The sequence below is a fragment of the Lissotriton helveticus genome, chromosome 7 (assembly GCF_964261635.1).
Source record: "Lissotriton helveticus chromosome 7, aLisHel1.1, whole genome shotgun sequence".
Classification (NCBI taxonomy): Eukaryota; Metazoa; Chordata; class Amphibia; order Caudata; family Salamandridae; genus Lissotriton; species Lissotriton helveticus.
Window position 1 is genome coordinate 311,838,471 of NC_136068.1, and position 26,084 is coordinate 311,864,554.

A 26,084-nucleotide genomic window follows, 5' to 3' on the forward strand; every position below is an offset into this window, starting at 1 on the left:
TTACTGACCACCTTTTCCACTATTTTTATTGGGTAGGGCAGGAGGGATTTAGGCCTAAAGTGCGCCGGAATAGTAGGGTCCAACAAAGGCTTTTTAAGCAGGGGGGTAACCACTGCCTGCTTCCATGCTTCTGGCACTATGCCTTCCTCGAGTGATTGGCGACAGATCCGATACATCCAAGGTAACAACTCTGGCCCATATTCCTTCCAGATCCTGTGCGGGAGGGGGTCTAGGGGCGAACCTGATGCCACATTGTGGGCCAGACTATAAAAGAGCTCCTCTGTAAGAGGGGTGAAATCTTCCAATGATGACAATATTGGTAACGATTCCTCTTCTTCTGTCTGCGCCACTACATCTTTACAGCTGGTCCTTTCCTCCTTCAGCCCCCCCACAATTTTGACAATCTTTTCCTCAAAATAGATCGCAATCTCATCGCATAGTTCTTGAGTTGCTACCACTTTATTACCCATACAGGTGGGATGCGAGAGATCCCTTATGATATTAAAAAGGGTTTTAGTGCTGTTAGGGGGACTGAAGAATAGTAGTGGCATAGAAGAGTGCCTTAGCTTTGGCAATGGCTCCTTTGTATTTTGCCTGTTCCACTTTAAGTGATATTTTATCCGGCTCTAAATAGCCTCTGCGCCATTTCCTTTCTGCCTCCCGGCGTGCATTACGTAGGGATTTCAGCTCCTCATTAAACCAGGGGGCTGATGGTTTCCTTTTATTCTTTATATTTGTCAAAGGGGCAAATCGTCCAGGGTATTTATGATGTGATTACAATACTTGTGATAGTTCACGTCAACCGATTCCACTGGATCATAGGAAATGTTGCCAGTAAAAGTAGGCTTTGTTTTATCCTTTGGTAATTTAGACCAAATCCGTCCCTTCCTATAAGTCACCGGGCACTCACTTCCATTGCCCTCCATGGGTAGGGAGATCTGAAAGGGGATTAAGGAGTTGTCGGTCCAGCACTGAGGTAAGATTTCAATCATCTTAGTCTCAGTCTGATTGGCGAAGACCATATCAAGAATGTGTCCCCCTGAGTGAGTTGGTTTCTGTACCAGCTGATCCAAACCCCAGTTTCCACATATGTCCTTCAGATCCCTCAGATGACTCCCCAGGGACCCATTGTCCCATAGGTTAAAATCTCCCAGAATCAGCAGTCTGGAGTGGGTTAGGGCAAGAGCAGCAATGATGTCAAACAGTGCCTGGTATTGTGTGTCCGCACTGGGTGGTCTATAACATATCAATCCAGTCAGGATCCTACCTTTAGGTTCTTGCAAAGAGAACCCCAGTAGTATCACCCCTGCCACCTCATCGATCTGCAGGGCGGAAAAGTCCCACTTGTCTTTATGAATCACTCCAAGCCCCCCACCTCTTCCTACTGGCCTAGGTTTGTGGAATAGCTTATACCCTTCCGGGCACGAAAAACCCAACTCTACAGAGGTGTCCACACTGGTCCACGTCTCCGTGATGAATAGGGCATCTAGGTCCATATCATTTAGCAGCTCAAATACTTCCTGGTGATGTTTCACCAGGGATCTGCTATTGATCAGCCCACAATCCAACAGTACAGGGGGCTGTGGTAGGGCATTTTGAGATGTCCCCTCTATCCTCTTACCTATGGCCAATAGCTCGTCCTTGGTACATGCAACCTGCAGCGGTATTAGCCCTGAGCCCGTCCGAGACACGGACGGGCACAGACGGGCTTACCTCTGCCGCTCCTCCGGCGCGAGGCTGCGCGTTAGCATACTGATCTTTAAATAGTGTGTGGCAAAAAGGTATTTGCAAACACTAGAGCGCTAGCCCCTGAAGCGCTTCTGAGCCCACACCCAAAATGGCGGTCGGGAGTGAGGCGGCGCCGAGTTTACCCTAAATAGTGAGTCCTGTCAGGTCTTATCAATTTCTGAGCAGTACAAGCATAGGGGGAGCGTGGGGCACAATTGTAGGTTATCCCAGCATACAATATGTCACAAAAACACAATTAATGTTAAAAACGAGCAACATTTTAAAAACGAGCAAAATGCTCCTAAAATTGTTAGCAGGCAGCACAGGTTCTAGAACAGCAGCAACGGCGTGACAATCCTGTTTATTTGTCCGCGCAAGGCTGACTGGTCCCCTAAATAGTGTTTGCCAAAAAGGCACTTGCAAACACTAGAGCGCTAGCCCCTGAAGCGCTTCTGAGCCCACACCCAAAATGGCGGTCGGGAGTGAGGCGGCGCCGAGTTTACCCTAAATAGTGAGTCCTGTCAGGTCTTATCAATTTCTGAGCAGTACAAGCATAGGGGGAGCGTGGGGCACAATTGTAGGTTATCCCAGCATACAATATGTCACAAAAACACAATTAATGTTAAAAACGAGCAACATTTAAAAAACGAGCAAAATGCTCCTAAAATTGTTAGCAGGCAGCAGAGGTTCTAGAACAACAGCAACAGCGTGACAATCCTGTTTATTTGTCCGCGCGAGGCTGACTGGTCCCCTAAATAGTGTTTGCCAAAAAGGCACTTGCAAACACTAGAGCGCTAGCCCCTGAAGCGCTTCTGAGCCCACACCCAAAATGGCGGTCGGGAGTGAGGCAGCGCCGAGTTTACCCTAAATAGTGAGTCCTGTCAGGTCTTATCAATTTCTGAGCAGTACAAGCATAGGTGGAGCGTGGGGCACAATTGTAGGTTATCCCAGCATACAATATGTCACAAAAACACAATTAATGTTAAAAACGAGCAAAATTTTAAAAACGAGCAAAATGCTCCTAAAATTGTTAGCAGGCAGCAGAGGTTCTAGAATGGCAGCAACAGCGTGACAATCCTGTTTATTTTATGGGGGGCTCCTTGGCAAGCCCTCCTGAAGATGCCTCTAGTACCTTTTCCAGCCCCTAGATGTGACTTTATTTAGCTCTCTGTTAACCACTATTAGTAAAGGCTCGCCTCTTGACCCTTGCCCCCCTTCAGTACTTGTCAAGCTTACGCTACCAGCTCTGGAGCAATTCACCCAGCTGTTAAATTCCTCCTCATCAAAACATATTTTTCTGCGTGCTTGGAAGCATGCTCTAGTCACACTGCAACTAAAAAGGGCACATGGACCCTTTGGTATGGTCCAATTATAGGCCTATATCACTCCTACCCACATTGGCTAATGTGTTGGAGAAAACTGTGAATCTTCAGCTCTCATCCTATGATGAAGCAAACAGTCTATTACATTCTTCACAATCAGGCTTTAGGTCTGGCCACAGTACGGAATATACCCTCCTGATGTTACAGAATACCTGCCCTGCCAACTTGATAAAGGGAGTGCTGCGGCATTGATCGTTTTGGATCTTAGTGCCGCTTTCGACACTATGAGCCAGTCCTTCGTATTGACCAGATTAGGAGAAATGGGTGTGTGGGGCTCAACCCTTTCATGGTTGAGCTCCTTCTCACAAGACCGCACCTTTCAGGTGAATTCAGGCCATTAAAGGTCAAACCTTCACCACATAGTTGTCAAAGTACCACAGGACTCGACCGTGATCACCATACTCTTTAACATGTATGTCAGACTTTTAGCAGAGATCTGTTGAATCTCACAAGCTGACTTTATTCTCGTATGCAGCTGATAAACAAATTGTGGTATCCTTATCATCTCAGGATAACCACAAGGCTGAATCTCTTAACAGCTGTCTTGCCCAAGTTTCATTTTGGATTAATGGAAATTCACTAAAGCTGAATGGGGACAAGACAAAGGTTCTGCTGGAGGGCAATCAACCCCAACTCTTGAGCCCCCATCAGTGGCCATCTGCTATGGTTAGCACCCCTTCACTAGTTCAGGTGGTAAAACATCTGGGAGTATAGCTCGATGACAAGCTGTCCACGAGACACCAGATTAATAAAGGAGCAACTATCTGCTTCTGTATCCTTAAGAGGCTAAGAAAAATCTTGGTGTACCTCCCGGCTCCTGCTCAAAGAACAGTAGTCCAGGGTCTTGTAATATCTAGACTGGATTACAGAAATGTTCTATGCCTAAGTGCTGCTACCTCGTTGATAAAATGGCTTAAAACCGTACAGAATGCGGCTGCACAACTTCTTCTCCATCCTCCCCAATTTACGGCTGCAGCCAGTATGTTACACACCCTTCACTGGCTGCCAATTGAACATCAGATTCAATGTAAAGCTTTATGCTATATGCATAATTGACTTTTCAAATCAGGGTCGTTATACTTAAGACCCTTGATGTCCTTGTTTACACCTAAATGACTGCTCCAGTCCAGTCACTTGGATTTGGCTGCAGTCCCTAGAGTCAAGAGAACCATCCAAGGTGATCGGGCATTTGAATATAGGGAACCCAAACTGTGGAACACTTTGCCACATTCATTAAGAACTTGTAAATCTATGACTGTTGTTCGTAAAGCTTAAAATGTGGATGTTCCCACCTTTTCATTAATAGTTACCTGTGGCTTCAGTAACTTTGGTAGGATATGTGAGGATGCCAGTGCTGGGAAACCTTTTTTTAGGTAGCAATGCACTTTACAAACGACATGACTACATCTATCTGGGTTGATGGAAACAGTGAACAAAAACAGAGTAACTGGCTTTATACGTCTGGATTTGTTTGTTGCATTTGACACTATACACCACAACATGCTACTGCAAAGACTTCACAATATCAGAATCTGCGAAAATGCTTTCAAATGAATTGCTTTGACAAAGTGTAGTGTAACTATACCCTTCTACATCACCTCCTCACACACAACCCTGGAGTGTTCCTCAGGGGTCCATCTTATGTCCACAAGTATTTGATTTCTCTCAAACAACCTTATCAAATCTAATCACTTCATTCAGTCTTCCCTTTTAAGTCTATGCAGGTGACCCCCAAATCATTTTTTAAAAAGGATATCTCGGAAGACCTCAGAAATTCACAACTTGATGACATCCTTCATTCCATAAACACATGGATGATGAATAACCATCTAAAGCTCAAAATCATAAAGGCAGAGATTATGACCTGCGGACAATGGCGAAAGTACCAGCCTCCTGCTATTTGGCCTAAGGAAGTTAAAGCCACTTCAACAACATCAAGAGAAGTTAGAGACATAGGAGTAACCATGGATTCAGGCCTATCCTTGATACAGCATGCGAACAACGTCACAAAGTGTGCCTTGAATACAATGAGTACACTACATCGCATCTACATTATACATCAACATAAACTGCAAGCCATCCTGTACGCATGTAATCTCCAAGTTTGACTATAGCAAGAGCCTACATCACGGCGAACCCGCATTCATCATACACAAAATACAACTCATCCAAACTGCTGCTAAAGATCTTCTTCTCCACCTTCACCGAAGAGAATGCATGATTCCAGTACTGCAATTGCTCCACTGGCTACCTATGGCTAGAAGGGTAATGTTCAAGGCTCTGTGCATTGTCCACAGAGACTCTCAAGGAAAAGGACGTTATATCTGCAAGGTGAATCCAAGCAATACAAAACAAATGGAACGCTGCGCAAGAGGCTTGGACAATTTGGAGGACTTTAATATAGTCTACTACCTCAGGTCCCAAACATCTATACAATCTGACCACTTTATTACATCTTGCAAAGGCACTCAGATCTGGGATGATAATAAAAAAACTCATCCAAAAAGATCTCTCTATTTCTCTCTCCCTTCAACTTTACCAGCTCGCGACTACAACCATATACTAAATCTTAGATTGTGCAATCCATTGCAGTAACTAGCTGAGCAGTTTCCATCATATGAAATATCTTAAGGGGGCCTGCAGTTCTGTTCAAAGCTACCAGCATACTAAAAAGCATAACATTGTGCGTCTGTCTCTCACACTTCATCATCCAACACACTGCTAGGGTCAGCGTCCCATAACATGATAACAGCACCTTGGTGGTCATCAAACACAACACTGAAACACTTCCCACATTGGATCAAAACAAAACAAAATCTTCCAGCCACACACCCTATATGGTGTATGGTGCTACTCATGTTTGCAAGCGCTTCAGGACCTCACATAGGGGTTGTAAACTCTATATAATTGCTGCTATACAATACATCACCTACAGAGGTAATGCATCTGCTGCAGGATGTTGTGTTTACTATGCAGGTCACATAGGGTGAGTTTCAACAAGATAGCTGTTTGTATCCACTCTGTCAATTTAGCTTATTGGGCTAATGTGTATTACAATTTGGATCCAGGAAGGCCATGCACATCTTTCATCCTTCTGAAGATCATACAATGCGTACCATGGAGTTGGGAAATAATACACCCATTATTAAGCGTCGAGACACAAAGTTGTGCAATATAATCATACATAATTATGAAGACATATATCGACATGCAACTAATAAAATTTATACATTTAAATGTGCATTTGGGCAGAGAGGAATGGCAATAGTTTCCTGTCTGTAAACTAAGGACGGATGCATCATATTGAACAGGTATTTCCACTGTACATCATTGTTTCTGTATCTTGCTTTTTCAGTCAGCTTGAGAAAGTACAACACTTTTATTTCAGGATGTCCAAGTTTCTGAAGAGAGGATCGGGCATGTGTCTTTTATCTTTGGTCTACATTGCCCCAGGATACACTTCTTGTCCTTTATGGAAATGAGTGTGAGCTGTATGACCTGGCTTGGCAGCCACCTCTTCCTCTAGGCCTCGAGTGCCTCCTGCCTCTTCAGTCAGCGTCTCTTTTTATTCGGTTAGTGAAAGTGTTACTGTAATGTGGAACACAAAGAATCACCCGTTCCAGTACCAAGGAAAGGCCTGCTATGTCTGAAATGAAGGGTGGGAATAGAATAATGTGAGTTTGCTGTGCCCCCTGTAGGCATCACACAATGTGGGCACTTCTAACGACCCAAAAACAATAACTGACAAACAGGAGGGATAGTATTATGGGCCCATCCCCGCAGTGCGATATAAAAATATACAAAGCTGCGCCCTGCGAGCCACCGCTTCCCAGTACATAGCTGCGGCAACAGGAACAAATCAAAGAAGCAGAAACAAACAGATCACAACACATACTGTGGAAAAACATCAGTCCTAGCCCGTCAGATCTTATCCTGCTTAGCACTTGTGTGCCATGACCTGCCAGGCATTCCATGTCAGACGTAATCATTATGTTTTTTAATTCACTGTGCATAAATATTAATTTTCAGAACATATTATTCACAGAGCTTCAGCTATTTTAAAAGGGCACTCAGAACTCTGTACACTTAGTACATACGTTTGCACGTCACGAGTAAAATATAAGCTGCAAGTCAAAGGTAAAATAAAAGCTGGAAGTCACGAGTAAAATAAAAGCTGCAAGCAACCTTGCTGACTGGCCCTGGCATCTATTACTAGGAAACATTACCTTACTTTCGGTCCTGATGTCACAAGAATCATAAGCTACTATATGTAACAAGATATAGATCCCTATGAACTATAGTACACTGTTATGAAATAGTGACTGTAGAAAACACCCGATAACCCTGGCTTCACTTATTTGTTGAAAACAATATCGTAGGCCTCATGATCATCCTTGACTAGTTGGAAAACTGGGCATGGATAAATAGGACAGTGCTTTAATGATGCCACTTATTCCTATGATACCAAAAGCAAAACAAACCACCTCGGATGTAGAGTCCATCAAGGTTCTACCTGTTCCCCGTAACGGTTTAACATTTATGAGACCCACGCAAGATCATCTGTCTCTTCTGACAACAGCTCCAAATGGATGCAGGGGATATTCAAATCCACCTCTAGCGCAGTGATTCCTCAGACCAGAATACAAGTATAACAACATTTCTGAAACAAATTTACAAAAACCAAAAAGGGGAGTGAAGAGGTAGAACAAAGTAAACATAAGAGGTGGATACGTCCTCCTCCAATAACCATTGAATGAACATAAGGATCCACCCTTATCAAGATCAAGGAAAATTAGAAAAAGTGTCCTTCCAGAATGTATGTCACTACTAATCTCTGGGGGAGCACACAGCTTTGTTAAAATCACCCTCACCCACCAAAAGGACCCTTGGTGGTATAACCTAAATTCAGTGCACCCCGTCTTCTTAGGTCGTAGCACACCCCGTCCCGCAGCAGGGCAGGAAGAAGCAGATGATGAAGCATGCCACCAAGGGTCCTTTTGGTGGGTGAGGGTTATTTACTCAAAGCTGTGTGCTCCCCCAGAGATTAGGAGTGACACACATTCTGGAAGGACACTTTTTCTAATTTGCCTTGATCTTGATAAAGGTGGATCCCTGTGTTTATTTCATGAAACAAATATACCACAGAGTGAAGGAGAGTTAGCTTCAATTGTATTAACCAAAAACTGAAATGCGTGATTTTACCTGTGTAAAATCACAAGAATTAGCTACCGGTACTAGGTGCTTATGAGGTGTCTCATCTGAATCAGTGATACATCTTAAACTTTGCTTCAACAAAACCTTCCAGATTGCAACAGTAGTCAAAATTACCAATAAATCACCCTTCTCCTCCAGCTAAGACACTGGAGTGACCTCAGCTGAGCTTATCCTACCACAGCAAAACCTTATCCACCTTATCCAATGAAAACGCTCTAAATACAAGAAAGTCCTTTGTGACTTCTTTTTTTAATCTTGGATCTCCATATTTTGAGGAAAGGGAACCATCCACTACGTCTACAGTTAGGAATGCACAATTACGGCCTCTTTTCTACATATGCCTAGGTCCAACGTACCCTGCAAATAAGGTATCAATTGAATGATACAGAGGTCAGGTGATTATCTTCATCACTCTCAGCAATAACATTTATTAAAAGGCTGTACATTTGTTAATTCTTAGTCCTGATGGAGACCCCACGGTGATGTCCATCAGATACACACATTTACAAAGAGGTCAAAACGTCAACATTCACTGTACAAGCGTTGTTGCCCAAACAGACCAATTAAGTGCTCAAAAATGAAATGTCATAGGTCTTTTTAGGGTTATCTCGTCTGCATAACCAACTCTGCACAATCAATTTATGCTTCATGTGTTATATATGTTATATATTGAGTCTATTTTTCATTGTTAATATATGTATAATTTTTTGAGTCACTGTTTATGTCACCAGTCTTGTACATTTCTTTTGGTGTATATGTACAGTGTGTATCAGTCTTGTTTTTTACTATTAATTTCACTAGATATATGCTTTTTTAATATAGCTAAAAACACTTTTCAATTCAATCATGCCTTTGTGTGTTCGGTGATGTGTTTTGATGAATCATTTATTGACTGTCCTACCTATGTGAGGATAAAGTAAGACCAAAATACTTATTTTCCGTGGCAGAACCACTGTTCACATAACGTATCTATCCCCAGGTTCTGCACATACCTGGGTTACTGCATTGGTAATATTGGCCAATCAGGAAGCAGCAAATAAGAGTGACAATGAAGCAAACAAATGGTAAGCAATGGTTGGGCTCTAAGCCCCTGGAAGTAAAATCTTTTGCAAGCAACACCACATGCGCCCTGCCTTAGGCGAGACTGTAAAAGCGGTATCAGACCTGGAAGATCACAATAGGAGAGGTAATCTGAGGATTTTTTAAATGCTGAAAGCCATTGAAGGCCAAGAAATTCAATTAAATATTCAACATCTTGCACAATTTGACCAGTGCTGCAGTATGGGATTATTTGGTTTTCTGCAAAGAATAATGACTGTTACAAAAAATGTTTTCTACCATGGCGGCTCCCCCGCTATGGCAGAGGAGCGTCACACCACTGCTTTCAAGCAGTGCGAAATTGAGAAGTGGAAACATAAAATGATAATAACTTAGTTAAATAGTTATTATCATTTTATGTTTGGGCTGCTTTTTGGACTGGTGGGCGGGGCTGCTCTGCTTTCGGAGCAGGGCAGGGGAGGAGTGATTTGCCCACTCCTAAGTGCGCAGTGACGTTTTGGTTGGCCCTCTTGGGCCACCTAAACCATTCATGTGCACTTTCCCTGCTCTCCATGCCGGCTGTGTTACAGCGTCGAACCAGGATGCTTAAAACTAATCACAATGCTGCATTGCTGCGTTGTGTTGGTTAGGGGAGACTGGGTGCCTACCAATCACAACCCTGCGTTGCAGAGTTGTGATTGGTCAGTGGGGCCTGGCTGTGCTTCCTGTTCCTCGAGAAGACCAGGAGCAGAGACGCGGACCTGGTGGCAAGGTAAGTAAATATATATATATATATATATATATAAATATTTTATTATGCGTACCCTCCACCCCCCCTGCACCCGCCCCGCAACCAGCGAGCCATGCCAAACGCCACTGTTTTCTTCACTCATGGTAATATCCTTTTTTAATGCTCATGATCCTCTTTTTGACGATATTTTATGGCTGGGCTCACGATGCGCTTCTTATGGAGGCCTTGTGCTAGTTATGTGCTTTTTTTATGGTGTATTGTGCTTGCTTAGTATTTAGACCTGGCAACACCACAACAGCAGCAAGAGTGCAGAAAGGGACTCGTGGTATCTGATCCGCTAATGCTTTTTGACACTTGCTGGGGGTGAAGGAGGTAAATTGGGTGAGACACAGTAATAGGGCTTCTGTGAAACACAGGTACATATAGGCCTCCTAAGTCATGTATCTTGGTCCATGGTTTAATGGAGAGGAATTATAGGATGTCTTTCTATTTAACTTGAAAACATTCATATAGTCTCTTTATTGGCACCATTAGCTCTTTGAGTTAGTACTGTTCATGGCCATTTGTATTTAGGTTTTAGTATTGACTTGCATAAGGAGATGGGTGACACTTGTGCTTATTCCCTGTTTGCAGTCTACCTGGGAGTAAGGGCTTCGTGAAATCTGCACTAGGCATAATAATAAATAATTTAAACTGTTTGGACATCAGATGGGTTTATCTGCTATTTTGCTGTACTACTTTCCTAATGTTTTATGCTGTCTGTTTTTTTAGCCAGCCACCAAGTAAATAATGAGGTTTCTCTAACACTGCACAGCTGCTGGCCAAACAGGCATTCATTTCCGTTACTTAGTCAGTAGACAGGCAACTAATGAAGTTTCTTTGCTATTTGCAAGATTGACATCCAAATAGTGCATGATGTCTGGTATTCGCAAGCAGACGGGTAAATAGGGACATTTCTGTACTATTTGCAAAGCCACAGAGCAAAGAGTACGTCTTTTCTGCTTTTTAGCCAGATGCCAGGTAAACAATGAAGTGTATTTGTTATTTGCATGGCCTCTGGCCATATAGTACCTAATGTCTGCTATTTTGTCAACAGTTGAGTAAAGAGTGAAGTTTCATGGCAACTTGCATGGCTACTGGACAAATAGGGCATAATGTTTGCTATTTAGACATTGGCCAAGTGAATAGTGACGTTTCTTTGCTATTTGATTAACAACTATCCAAACAGTACACAATGTCTGCTATTTAGCCACAGGACCAGTACATAGTACAGTTTCTTTGCTGTTTGCAGGACTGTCAACCAATCAGTAGACATTGTCTGCTACTTATCCAGCAGCCAAGTAAATTGTGAAGTTTCTTTGCTATTGCTTGGCTGCTAACCTAACCAATGTAGAATGGCTACTATTTAGCCAGCATCTGGGTAAATTGCGAAGCTTCTCTGGTATTTGCGTGGGTGCTGGTCAAACAGTGCAGAATCTGTGCTATTAAGCCATAGACCAGGTAAATAGTTACATTTCTCTGCTATTTAAAAGGCCACCCACCAAATAGTAAATAATCTCTAATATTGAGTGAGCGGCTGGGCAAATAGCTCAGAAAATTGATTATTTACCTAGTTACTGGCTAAATAGATGCCATCTTATTCTTTTGTCTCCACATGGTTGTGGAGACAGGAATTTGGAGCTCGAATTTGGAGTTGGCGTTTGGAAAGCTCAGAAATAAATGAAGTCTAAGACAAGAAAAAGAAGAAACCAAACGACACTGGCAGCAAATGGTTAGGTCTAAACCAGACTACAAAGACCAATGCAACCCTTTAACATTAAGTAAAAATATATGCATCTTGTCAGCTCTGTTGAAGGTTATTTGTTTAACCTTCTGTAAGATTGTCTACACAGCTGTGAAAGAAAGCTTGATTGTGATGCATTTGAGAGCGACTGAAACAGGTGCACAGTTTTGCAGAGTTTTGGGTGAAACCTTTTAAGGAGGTGTTGGGAGAATCAGAACATTCTATCTCTGTCAGAAGGAAGGCTAGGCTACAGATTTACCCCCAATGAGACAGTTCACAATAATTACACGGTGCAAAGGATGAAAGGCTGTTATTGCAACCATCACAAACCAATTCATGCGTAGAAAATAAGTGGTAAACCCTGATTGGTGACTCTACTAACCAGGCAAAGTCAGCGGTGTAGATCTACCAACCCTAGTAGGTGAGCCTAGAGCAGTAAATGGAATTGTTGTTAACTACCAAAACAGGTATAACCTGCTCTTAACACTGTTCCTAGCCATTCACAGAAGCGTCTTCCCTTCTGGAAGGGAATTCTAGGCAAATTCTTATTTCATATGGAAAGCAAGTGACTTAGAAGGGACTGCACTGACACCCAATGGCATATTCTAGTTGCTTCTGTGGGGAACTGGATTTTTGGTTGAGGGGGGTGTGAGCCCTTCTCAAGCAACAGCCCCCATCCCTGTCAGGGTGTACCACAAAAGTCACCAAGTTAACCTGTGCAACAGTCTGACTTAAACACAAAAAAAATCCCACATCAATTTAGAAAAATAGAGAAACTTTAGATAAACTATTTGACAAAAAAACAACAAAAATCAAATCAATAGTACTGGGGATGTGCAATTTCCAAGATTTCAGGTAATTATAGCGCTTAAATGTACAAAGCTGCACTTGGGGTTATCTGGTTGTGCGGGACCGGGTGAAAGTCAAAAGTTCAGGCTGAGTTCGATGGAGTGAAAGCCAGTTACAGGGACCAGGCTAGTCCTGCTCAAAAAGTTACCTTCTAGAGTCATACGTGAAGAGTTCCGTTTAATGGTAAAGGAGGCCGCGAGGAGCAGGGAGAACGTTGTGGATGGTCATTGCTGTAGCGCAAAGATTCTGTTGAGCGTCGCAGACAATCATTGCTGGAGTTTCGTGTTGGTGGTCTCTGCAGGCTATCGATGTTCAAATGCCAAGTGCAGATCTTGCCTTGCTGATCGTCGCTGGTTGTCGGCGAAGAGTGAAAAGTTCGGAATCAGGAACTCACTCCAGCAGAGGCCAGAGGGCCCAGGCAGGTTCAGTGGCAAGTCCAGGCAGCAGGTCAGCCGAGCAAATGCAGGAAGGCCTCTGGAGCTTGTTATGTCCCTGTAGCTCTAATAGCAGGTTAGTCAGCTGACCCTTGGAATCACTTCAGCCTGGGATGAAGGGTGCAAGTCAAGTCTTTCTTCTCAGCATGCAGGGCATGCCTCAAGCAGCATGTCAGAAGACCATCCTTCTTCTGTAGTCTCCCCAGGTGCATGAGTGTACAGAACAGTGGGTCTGGGGGGTCCCATATTTGTATCTGATGCACTCTTTAAAGTGGGAGAAGCTTCTAGAGTTTCATCCCTACAGAGGTGTCTGGAATTTCACTGCCCTGGCTCTAGTCTGGCTGGGGCACAATAGGCTAGTGTGAAGCCCTGTGTGGGAGCTGGGCCAGTGCCTTTTTAAGTGCAAGCGCCGTAGGTGACAGCTCAGCCTCCCAGCCTGCCAATACCCATACCCTCTATGGTGATGCTGTCTAGGACATATAAATAAAGGCCAACTACTCCTAGTCATGAGACCCAGGAACACACTACAGGCACCAAATGGTTAGGGCGAGAAAAACATTCTAAAAGTAGCATTTTCAGAATTGTGGCTTAAAATCTGACATTACCATTTAAATTACAATTCCTCAGACATCAAACATGTTTTTCCTATCTGCTCCCAATCAAAAGTTATTATTTAATAAATGTAATAAGGTAACCAATGTCTTCCTATGGGAGAGATAAACCTTGCAATAGTGAAAAACGAATTTGAGAGTTTTTCACTACCAGGACATGTAATACTTAAAAGCACATCTCCAACTTTTTAAATACAATGTATTCTTGGATATGGGTTGTTTAGGCCCTACCCTAGTGGTGACATGTGTATTTAAAAGGAAGGCGTAGGCCTGGCAAATGACAGTGTTAAAGTGCACCCACAGGTTGCAATGGCAGGCTTGAGGTATGTTTTTAAAGGGCTACTAAAGTGGGCGGCACACTAAGTACTGTAGGCCCACTAGTAGCACTTAGTTTAAAGGCCCTGAGTACATGTAGCACCACCTTACTTGGCATTTATAAATTAATAAAATAGGCAAATGTGGTGTAAGCCAATTCGACCATGTTGAAATAAGAGAGGCAAAAGTACTTTAGCACTGGTTAGCAGTGAAAAAGTGTGCAGAGCTCTAAAAGCCAATAAAAACAGATTCAGAAAACAGGAGGGTGAAGTCAAAAGTTTGTTTGGGGGTGACCCTGTAGAGAGAGACAAGTCCAACACCCTCTGAAGATTTTTTGCAATATCATCCAAAAGGAGATGTAGGAAAAGTTTGGTTTAGAGGCCACGTGATGGGTAGGAGGTGGCCTTGCCTGCTGTAAAGAGAGATTTTAGTAACTCCCCTTCATACGTGAGTAAATGTGATCCTAGAGTATTTATGTTCACCTGGCTATGGTGAATTGATGTGCAGATTAATATAATTACATGAAGTATTTCATTGCTCCCTCTGAACAGCATGTAGATATTAAGAACATTCATGTATGATGTTACCTTTTCTTTCTAGAATACAAATACCACTCAAGATCAAACGCAGGCCAACTTCGACTTTAACTTCAACAAGGACGGTAGTTATTACAAACATAAGAAACGTAGGGCAACATTTTCATTGTTTGTTTTGCTAATGATACGCTATTCTAGCTGTTTGTATTTTAACTGGTAGCATAATAGCATGATTACAAAATAATGTGCGATGGAATCCGAGTTTTCACTGTCCTAAGGAGTTCCTTGCCAAGGATATCAGATAGTTCCACATTCTTCTATCTAAGTAATGGCACATAGTGCTCCACTTGTCTGCTCCCGTGCCTCATCAGCGGTATGAAGTGCTTCTGTATTTAAATGTAACTATAATAGAAATCATATGACCCTAATATAATATGAACAGGAAGATATATAGTGATTGAGAAGTTGCTTGTTGAGAAACAGGCACCCAAGAAAGCAACCTGCACTTCTTCTCCTTTGCAGGAACATGTAACAGAGGCCTATCAATGTTGACATTTTTTTTTATGTACATAATATAAACGTAAGGAAGGTTTGGGATTTAGCAAAACCATTTTGACAAGGCCTACTAAAGAGGAGAATTTCAAGTGTTCTTTTATACCTTACCTGGGGATGGAGCACAAATAGAGCAGAAGTTGGGCCACCTCTCTGGTGGAGCACCAAGGGGCCTCCCATGCTGTGCTATCAGTAGTCACCTGGATTACAGCTCTGCCTTGCTTATCTCTGCTCCCTGCAGGAATCATGCCAAACAGAGACAATAATTATTTTATTCAGATACCTTCATAAAGTACATACTTTTATGTTTTCTCTTCCTGTGACTTCTTCTCTAATCTTTTTCCTTTCTATACAGTATACTTGCTTCCCCCTTGTTTCACATAGCATCCACATTATTATTGCCATATTCTCCACTGCTATTTTTATTAAGATTATCTGTACATGCCTCCCTTCTGGTGTTATGATTTTCTTTCCCCAATCCCCCCTTCTTATTATCCATATCCTGTCTCTTTTCTAATTCCTTTCATCTGTCAATTAAGAAAGAAATCTCCTTTTGGTACAAGAAGCTTTTGGACGTTGATGATTTAGAAATCCCACCACAATCATCGATCTGGAACCAGTCCCCCTTCGAATCTACCATAGGCGATCTCTTAGAATCATCTCTAAAACTACTCTATAAATTCTAGCTAGTTTAAAGAAAAACCACTTTGTAACCAACTGCCTTTACCTACTACACGCCTGCCAGAATTGGTAAGTTCGCCCCACTTCCTACGCCAAAATGCCTTAGATGCATGGCACCCAATGCCAATGATATCCACATTTTTTATGAGTGTCCTGATCTAGGTATGTTCTGGAAGGGGGTGGGAGATTCTATGTGTAACATTTTCAAAGTTAACATCGAGGTCAATATATCATTAGTGTTCTTCGGAAACGATGGCCTATCCACTGTAGACCCACCACAGACACATAGAGGGTTGTTGCTATATTTGGTCCTGCTTGCCCGTAGAGAAATATGTATAAAATGGAGAGATCCCCACCCTCCGAAAACAGAACAATGGCTAAAATCCTCACTTGCCCTGGCCCCCCTCGAGCTTAAAGGGACTAGAGATAGACCCATGAAAATCTGGCAGCCCTTTACGATCTGGGGCCAAGAATTGAGACTATTATAACATCTGTAGTACTAACTGTTTTATCCTGTGATTACACCAAGCCTCCATAAAAAGAGGCTGGTCGGGTTGACCTAAGCAAGTGCAGGAAGCCTAAGGGCGCCCAGTTAGAAAACTATGGCTTTTTAAGATCTGTAGTAGCTTATTGGTGAGATGAGGACAAAAATCAAAAAAATCCTTTCATCTGTCTTCTAGTCCTCAAACCTACTAATTTCCTTCCATTTCATCCATTTATGTGTACTTTCTTCCTTCCTTTGTACCTTCCCTCCTTCCCCCTCCGTACCCAACCTTCTTTCCTTTCTTCTGATTGCTCATTTGCATCCTTCCTTCCTTCACCTTTCCTCTAACCTCCTTTCTTGCCTTCCACTCACTTCTATAGTACATTCTATCCTTCCTTCCTCTCTACCACTCTTACAATTTTTCCTTTTCTTCCATCCATCAGTCTCAGGGAGTTAAATACATAAAACTAACATCTGCTATGTCCTGCAGGACAGAAGTTCAAAGCAAACACAAAGAGATGATGGATGGAGCACTGAAACTTTTCAGACAATTGCCCCCAGTCACAGATCTTGGTTGAATCCATCATTGTTCTTTAACTCACATCGCCACCCCAGTTCAGCCCCAGCCATATGCAAATTGAGCTGGACTGTTGCCATGAGTTACAAGGCCAAGACTGAACTGCCAAGCCAGGACTTCCTTGGATTGGAAACAAACATCCTGGGACTGGTTTCGGGGTAACACACCTCATCAGCCAGGCCAGCTTAAATCCAGCGGCAAACTAAGAAAGGGACCCACTTCTGGGCATACCCTGCCAACTTAGGGCAGACAAAGCAAACACAAGGAGATGATGAACGGAGCTCTGAAACTTTTCAGACACTTGCCCCCATTCACAGATCTTGGTTGAATCTATCATTGTTCTTTAGCTCACATCACCAGCCCAGTTCAGACCCAGCCATATGCGATTCGGGCTCGACTGTTCCCATGAGGTACAAGGTCAAGACTGAACTGACAAGCCAGGACTTCTCTGGATGAGAAACAAGCATCCTGGTACCGGTTTCTGGGTAACACACCTCATCAGCCAGGCCAGCTTGAATCCAGAGGCAAAGTGAGCAAGGGACCCACTTCGGGGCATACCCTGCCAACTTAGGGGAACAAAGCAAACACAAGGAAATAATGAACGGAGCGCTGAAACTTTTCAGACACTCACCCCCAGTCAAAGATCTGGGTTGAATTCATCATCGTTCATTAGCTCACTGCGCCACCCCAGTTCAGACCCAGCCATATGCAAATCAGTCTTGATCCTGTTCCATATGGGAACAATCCTGCCCGAACTGCCAAGCCAATCTTCCCTGGACTGGAAACAAGCATCCTGGGACTGGTTTCGGGGTAACACCCCTCATCAGCCAGACTGGCTTGAATCCAGAGGCAAAGTGAGCAAGGGGCCCACTTCTGGGCATACCCTGCCAACTTAGGGTGAACAAGTTCATATGGCTGGGTCTGAACTGGGTTGGCGAAGTGAGCTAAAGAACAATGATGGATTCAACCCAGATCTGTGACTGGGGGTGACTGTCTGAAAAGTTTTAGCGCTCTGTGCATCATCTCCTTGTGTTTGCTTTGGTCAGAAGTTCAAGCCTGTCAAGGCTAATTCAGCTTTCCATCTTTTCATGTTGGGCCACTTGAGTTATTTAAACATTTAGAAAATGCGGAAAGAAGCTTTATATAAAACAATTAATAGCTATTATTATTTCTTCTTTCCTCTCTTTTTTCTTTTTACCATTTATTTACTTGATATACTCATCCCTCCATATTTTCAGCTTTTTCTCTTTACCAAATCCATTTTTTGCTCCTTTGCAGGAATCCTCTTTTTTCATCTCAAGTCTTCCCCATTTAATCAGTTATCTTTTTTTTCAGTACTAGGTTTATTCCCTAATCATTCAACCCAAACTTTTTCCCAAACACAACTGAATTTATTTCCACTTCTGTAACTTTATTGATCAGTACCTTGCCAAACCACCCCAGTTCCATCCTTCCCTCAACCCTACCTGGTAGACATGCTATTCCTGAGTAGAAAACTTTGGCGCTGAGATCCTGGCATGGAATTATTAGATTGGGTATGGCCTCGATTTGATTAGATCCTTTGACTGGAGCACCCACAATGGAAATCCACAGGCCATTTTTGGACTCCAACCTTTGCACCAAAGTCACTTCCAGGTCTGCGGCTCCACTTCGATCAGAATCTGGAAGAGGAAGAACATAAACAAGGACTTTCAGGATTTTGCCTATACAAAGATACCACTGGAAGCCTTCATGCATGGAGTATAACATGCAGCATTTAGTGATGCCCAACCAAAATTGCACATGTCCTCTAATTGCCCACCAATTTTCTCCCAGGCAATTCCAGAGTATTTAACCTTTGTAAATGTTGCCAATTTTAATGTCAAACACTCCTAGGTAGCTTCCTAAAAGTTTATTTAAACCATCATCATCATCATCTACAAAAGCAACACGTGTCATTAAGTTGTACTGGATTTTCAGACCCAGGTACCACCTTCAAACCCATTTTCTCCAAATCCTTCCAACCGACTATGCTTCACCATTAATTGCTACATAGACGTTAGTTTGGATATGTCTGCCAAGCGATGGCACATTTTCCAAGAAATAGCCTACCATTTTAATGTCTTGGCCACCTTATGATTTTGGTAATATATCAGTAGGTAGTAAAGATACCCTTTTAGACCACTATTGAACATATAGTACATCAAAAATTATTGTGACTGGGCACCCGAGTCAGCCATCATGTGCAAAGTTAAATCACCAATCTTCACCTCGCAGAATGAGCCTTTGACTCTTTGATCCATTGGAAGATCTCCATCAACAGTAAGCACCATTTTGTGAATACCATACATACAATCTTGTGCACCATCCCCATCCATTTGAATATTACTCACTTGAAACACATTCTTTCCTCTAAACACCTGTTTTATGACATTTAAGGCATCTCTTGCCAAGTGTTGGACATGAAGGACTATTGCTTAAATGAGAACATGACCCACATCTGAAACATGATGTGCCAACTTAAATATGAAAAGATTTGGCCTACCTGCGTTAGGAAGAAAGTGCTTTAATAGAATAATTTTCTTGAATAGCATTAACGTTTGTAGTATTTGGTATTTCATTAGTAATACGCTTGCTAGACACAATGGCACATTCAATCCCTTTTGCTAAATGTATTGCCTCACTATGCAATGGTTCTCTACAACTTAGGAGCCGTTCCTGTATCTTTTTCCCTGAGCAGCTGTAAACAAATTGATCCCTTATGTAAACATCTAACAACGTCCCATAAATACAGTTTGACACATAGGGCCCGACTCACAAAGGTAAAATGAGAAGAAAGTCTAACTTTATGACTTTCGGTATTCACAAAGGACATTTACTACTCATACATGCCCTTTGTGAATACCGAAAGTTATAAAGTTCAACTTTTGGTATTCACAAAGGGCATTTACGAGTATTAAATGCCCTTTGTTTATACAGAGCGGCGCTTTCAGACCCTCACGGGTGAATATCACGCTTACAATTCCCTGATTGATTGATTGATTGAATACTAAAAGTCGTAAAGTTAGACTTTCGTTTCAGTTTACCTATGTGAATAGGGCTCTACATTTATTTGGGCTGTGATGTACTCCTCTACACTTTCTTCTAAATTCTGCTTTCTTTTTAAAAAGTTGAAATGTTCTAGTAAAATGCTACGTTGTTCCCTGAACTTTTGCTTAATCTTTGGACTGGCTCTGTATAAACATCCTAGTCTTCAGCATCAGTAGAAGGTAGATTTAATGTGTGCAGATTATCAAAAATGCATTGCCCCTCCTTGCCTAGATAACTGGATATTAATGTAAGTTTTTTTTGGCAAAAACGTATCTGCGTCAATTGCACTGACAACGTGTTCAAACAAATGGATACATATCTTCCAAGGTATTAGAGGTTTCTCAGGAAGGGCTAGAAAACATGGGAACTGTACCAACTAATGCAGATTAAAGCAGTAAAATAATGATGGACTACCTACTCAGAGGTAAGCTGAATTCAAAGTTGAAAGGTTGAAGAGTTGGGCAACAAGGGTAGCACTGATACAAATATTCGTAGTCATGCTGGTAAACTTACTATTCCAAAAGTTTTATTTTGCACAAAGAATGTTGTTTCCCTGTAACTTTGTATTCGTTTTGGACCAATCCAAGAAGGCTGCCACATGGCGATGACGTGACATCACAGGGCACATGATCAGTATGCGAGACCTCACAGTGTGAGCATGAGGAGGGTGCAGCCAATGGAATGTGAGCTACAAGTTAATGACGCTGGTGGGGAGGCATGTCGTGCGACTCATAGTGAGCTCCTGCGAATACAGACTATGTACATGCCATCCCTACAGCCTCAAATCTGCTGTAGGTGTGCTCCAGGAGTTATAACTGGGAATGCGGTCTGCGAATGCCCAGCACTCATCCACTTCAAATTAATCATGCCGTTTTTGCGTCCTGGAGGCGCACCTGGCTCGGATGAGCCAAACTCTAGAAATAATCCAAAATTGTCAATGAGCTCATGCAGCGCCTCAAGCTCATCAGTAAATATGACAGGTGGATAATAAGTGTTATGATGTAGTGCATTCTTACATTTGCATATGTTCTATTGCATGGTTCTGCTTTAGATTGTAAGGCGGAGGGAATTCCATGGAAGTCAGTTGCTGCTGACACCAGGGAGAGGACTGACGTCAGGTTGTGCCTGCAATAAAGCTAACTTGGAAAACCTCCTTATTAGAGCCTGGACATTGTCTTATTTCCAATACAAAAAACATCACAGGAGTGGTGAGTTTTTTAAGACACATTCATTGATAAAAGCAGGAGCCCATGGGTTTGCCTCCACCTCCTGTGGTTTCCAGCCGCAAACTAACTAGCAGCAGCATTTGGAACAAAACGTGGAAAAGAGCAGCCACGGGCCATTACCGCTAATTCTAATGTAAGCATTGCTTGTGTGACTGCACAAGCACAAGTGTAATATTAAATGTAAACAATTCCATTACTTGGGTCCAACTGCTGGCTTCTTTAAGAGTGGGAGCATCTTTGCCTGTTTCCAGCTGGTTGGGACCACCGCCGATGCAAGAGAATATTTAAGTAGCTTATTTACAAGTGGATTAATTACTTCTGCTGCCACAATTTGGACTAATGTGGCAGGGGTCTACTAGGGAGCCAAATTTAGGACTCTGAATGGCTATAACACAAGCTTACAAGCTACACACGCTCAAATTTAGGCGTAAAGCATGTCTAATTTATTGGAACTCCTTTTGCTGAAGGAGAACAATGAACAATTGGAAAGTCAAGCTTGCCATTCCAACCTAAAATTTTTAGGAATACCAGAGACAAAGGAATAGTGCAGATCTTAATTGAATTTGTTTGCAAGCTTGAATAAGGAACTTATTTTTCCTGATGCCCCAGTAAATTGTACTATTAACTTAGCCCACAATGTTCTATTCCCAGTTCTTAAAGAGAGGTCAGATTTAAGACACAGATTTTGTCAAAAGCCATTATGCTGAAGTCTTTGAATGTCAAAAATAAGCAAAATGTATTTGTATATTCAGATGCTCCCTATGATATATCAGAATGCAGATGTGAACTTGAAGTGCTGAAAACCTGCACCAAGCAGTTACTCAGAAAAATATTATTGATCTCATCATATTATAGGTTCTCCGAGCAGGCACATTCCACGTTGTGTCAAGAATATGATTGAGAGCTAAGATTCATGAAACACATTAACACATGTGGAATAAATACCATAGCTGACTTCACTGTTTAGTGACATTGTATTGGAGAGTATTAAATTCAAAACAGAAACAAAATCTGATCTGATCTGAAATGGGACAAGGAAGAAAAATATAAATACAAAATGTATTACTACTGGGGGTTGTCTCTCTTAATGGTGGAGTCCTAGGCACAAGGACATGGCATCTACTGTAAAAACGGAGGGCCTAATGATGGACCGTACTCATGTGTTTCAAGATATATTCAATCTTTTTCTAGGATTGATTGTTTTCAGTTTCAATCATTCTCAGAAAAACAACATTGAGATATTGTTGAACTTGTTTTTCAGACCAATTAGCTGAGCTGCAGTTTTACGGTTCACACGTCAAACACAGTGGCACCACTCGAAAAGAAACCGGCTGGGTAAAGCACTGTTCCCTTCACCAAAAACACTCAACTTATTAAGGTTGAAATACAATATTTCTTTTTACATAATGAACGGACCACTGCATCATCAGTTCATTGGGAGGGTCTAGGCCACTATTAGAAGGATAATTATTTCACTGACTGCTTCCAATCAGAAGCAACTGACAGAGCGCACACAGCACTCTAAAATATATGGGGGCATTATACTCATGGTTTAAATGCATTTATCTATATTTGTATTGTGTGCAATGTTTTTCGGTTATCAAATCCATTTATTCAACATTTTAAACAGAATCATAACGTGTATCTTTAAGTAGGATTTATATGTATTAGAGACACTATCATTTCTCTATTCATAATGTGTAGAACAACATTATATTCATAGCACTGTATCTGTGTGTTGTTTAAGTTGCCTTCACAGTAGGCCCAAAGCTGCAGGTTGTTGATAGTTTCGCTACTCTTGGTAGCTAAAATAAATAATTAAATGAATTGTTTTTGTGAACAGGAACAGTATGCTCTCATCCCATTGCAGGTATAAAGAATTCAACATTGTTACTTCATATTAAGGAGATAACTGGAATGTCTTTGAAGAGTCTGAGAAGCGGGAAGGGAGGATATAATCGGTGCCTGGCCTATCTGCACTCCAAGGCCACTCGAAGAAAAGAAGATTTAATTAGAGAAGTTATGGAAGATCACCACAATCTTGGAGAGTAAAATAATTTGCCATGTGATACATTTAGGAGGGGGGCTGAGTTTGTCTTTTTGTATTATATGCAGGGACAGAGAAATCAGACTTCTAGATTTTCGGAGGAGAAGGAGCATCTTAAGAGTGAGCTCCATAGCCTTAAGCTATCTTGACCCATTTAGACGTGAGTACTGCTAAGGAATTCTACACGTGCTGACACCTTTGAGAAATGAGATAGGGGAAACAGCCAGAAACATCATTAATGAGAGTAGTGTAGGGAAAGGTAATTTATGCTTTCCTTCCTAATGAAAAAGGACTTGGATTCCGCCTCCATCTTGAGTTGTTTACTAATTTTGGAGTTTATTAATCTGTTTCTTCTATGCCTAATCAATTATATGCGTAGATTTGTCACTGTATTGATTTTCCTGTACCTATACTCACTAATGCTCCGTTGCGTATGTTTCCAATTAGTTTTGGCCTTATAATAAAGTTCATGAACTAGAATTCTGAGTCTGACTACATTGTAAGTATAATATTGAAGTGTTTCTTCCCCTCGACAACTTTCATCAGGCAAATAAAAGACCATCATTGCTAAATTTGGAAAGTAAGGCAAGGTCCAAATTTTGTGTAATCAAATAGTAGCAGAGGATGGTTTGCCTCTATAGTGAGGGGAAATTGATAGATTTAGAGTAGAAGAGGAGAACAATCTGGCTCTGGACTTGGCGTAGAAGACGGCAGAAGAACGAAGATTGATGGAGGTCGGCGGATGCTGATGGTGCAGGGGAAGCAGTGGTAGAGGAGGATGAAACTGTATGGTGTGTTAGATTGCGGTGATTACTTAATTTTGTGTTGTCTTGCGAAGTGAGAATGCAAGTTGAGTGATTGTGGGTTAATCGGTTTACTGGTCTTAACACGTGCAGATCAGGATGTTTTGGTGAGCAGACTCAAGAGAAGTCCAAGATCCCAGGATAGTTTGTATATGTGATCGTCCGATCAAATTGTGGGTGTTGTGAAGCGCTATCGGTGATCCACTTGTCATAGGGAACTTTGTGTGAATGAAGAGTAACATCGCGGTGGAAAGCCTCAGGTACCAGGGGTAGACTACAGCAATTGGGTGACCAACGCAGGTCGGGGGTCATAGCGGATGTTCTTGTAAGAGTGTTCTATCAATCTTTTAGCAGACAGACAATTATTTGTTTATGTGACTGTAAGTTATTGTGGCTGTAGTAGGAAGCAGTCACTTGGTTAATAACTTTTGGTTATACAGTTACTTGTGTGCGAATGTGTGTGAGCGAGTGTATGAAGATAAATTGTAAAGGAGGGTGAGCCGCTGCAAGGAGGGAGTTGTGACGTCAGTGCAAGCCGGGATGGGATAGGTTGGTTGGTGTAACACCGCGCTGGGATTGGTTGAAGTCCGTCCATAGCTTTAATATTGAATTCTGGATTGCAAATAATTGATTTTACAATGAGATGTTTTAAGGTATTGCGTGATATGTGTAGAGGTGACACAGGCGTGGTAACTCGGGTGAGAGAAGAAGCTCCACCAGAGGATACTCCAGCACATTACATGACAACCAATGTAGGACTCCATACCATAGTGTGGCTGCAAAATTGGCACAAGATTACAGAGAATGAGGGAGAATTGGCTTTCCCTCATTATGGGTTATTTCGGGTGGAGGTGTTGTATCAGTTGAGAGGAGTGATGTCTTCTCTGAAGCCTCCACCCAGACCAACGCAATTTAATGCTTTAGACGCATGGATGAGAGCAGCAATGGCAAAGAGAAGAGAAGTTACACAGGGAAGAATGAAGAAGGCAATGAAGGCATATAAGGAATCTAGGTGGGATGCACAATTAAAGAGGTGTTGAGTAGACACCAGAGAGGGAGAATGCCTATATCCATTCAGGTTGCTAAAAGGAGGGTCTGAAGGGCAGAGTAAGACAGAAGAGAGCAGTGATACAGGGTTGAGATCCGATATCAGTTTGATGATACACCACTTGATATGTTGGCAGAACAAGTCTGTTGACGAAATTTTGCGATATGCAAAATATTGCAGTGAACAGGTGGAGGCAGCACAAAAGAAGACAAAGGAAAAGTTAATGTTGGTTCAGGCGAGAAATGCCGAAAGGCCCGATTGGGTGCAAGGAGTTGGAGGAGCGATGGGTTGAGGTAGAAGAATGATCCAACAGACGGTAACTCAACCTAGACATGGTAGAGGAAGGGGTACAGATGCTGGTATGGGAGCTGAGTGGGTGGCACATCAAAAACGCGTGACAGCGTGTCATTACTGTCACAAAATTGGGCATTGGAAGTGCGAATGTAGACGGAATCCAGCAAATCAATTGCAATATGAAGGAGAGGGACAAATGTCAGAAGGTGTGAATACTGTGACAATACCCAGATCCATGTATGGAGGCAGTTGTGAGTCCCAAATGCAGATACCACAACCTCCCAGAATACCCATGAATAATCAGACATATCAGCAGATGCCTTACTTTGAGATAAAAGAAAGACAGATTAGATCAAATACAAGACCCCTATGAGTGTCAGAGGGGGAGAAGGGAGAATGCACTTTGGGTGCTGCCCTGGAAGTGGATCGAAGTAGATCGTTTGTGGATGCATAGGTGAATGGCCATCCTGTTACATTTTTGTTAGATACTGAAGCTGCAGACTCCACAGTAAGGACAGAAGTGGTCCCAGATTTAAACCTATCAGGAAAATCGATTCAAATTGTAGGAGTGGTTAGTTTGAAAATGACTAATCCGTTTCAGGATAAACACCAGTTTGTGGTGTGTGATTCTAGCTCAGTTTGTCTATTGGGGCAAGATCTTT

The 26,084-nt window shown here is 42.2% G+C and overlaps 1 protein-coding gene across 2 annotated transcripts in view; it reads right to left on the reverse strand.

The window, feature by feature from the left end:
* The window catches only part of KIAA1755 (KIAA1755 ortholog), a 525,057-nt gene that overhangs the window by 271,444 nt on the left and 227,529 nt on the right, over window positions 1-26,084 (reverse strand). For both annotated transcript variants that reach the window (XM_078652123.1, XM_078652122.1), the window contains exons 4-5: window positions 18,402-18,596; window positions 15,305-15,428 (exon numbers count right to left, since the gene is read on the reverse strand). In XM_078652123.1, coding sequence (XP_078508249.1) covers window positions 15,305-15,428; window positions 18,402-18,596 — 319 coding nt within the window. The remainder of the gene's footprint in view (window positions 1-15,304; window positions 15,429-18,401; window positions 18,597-26,084) is intronic.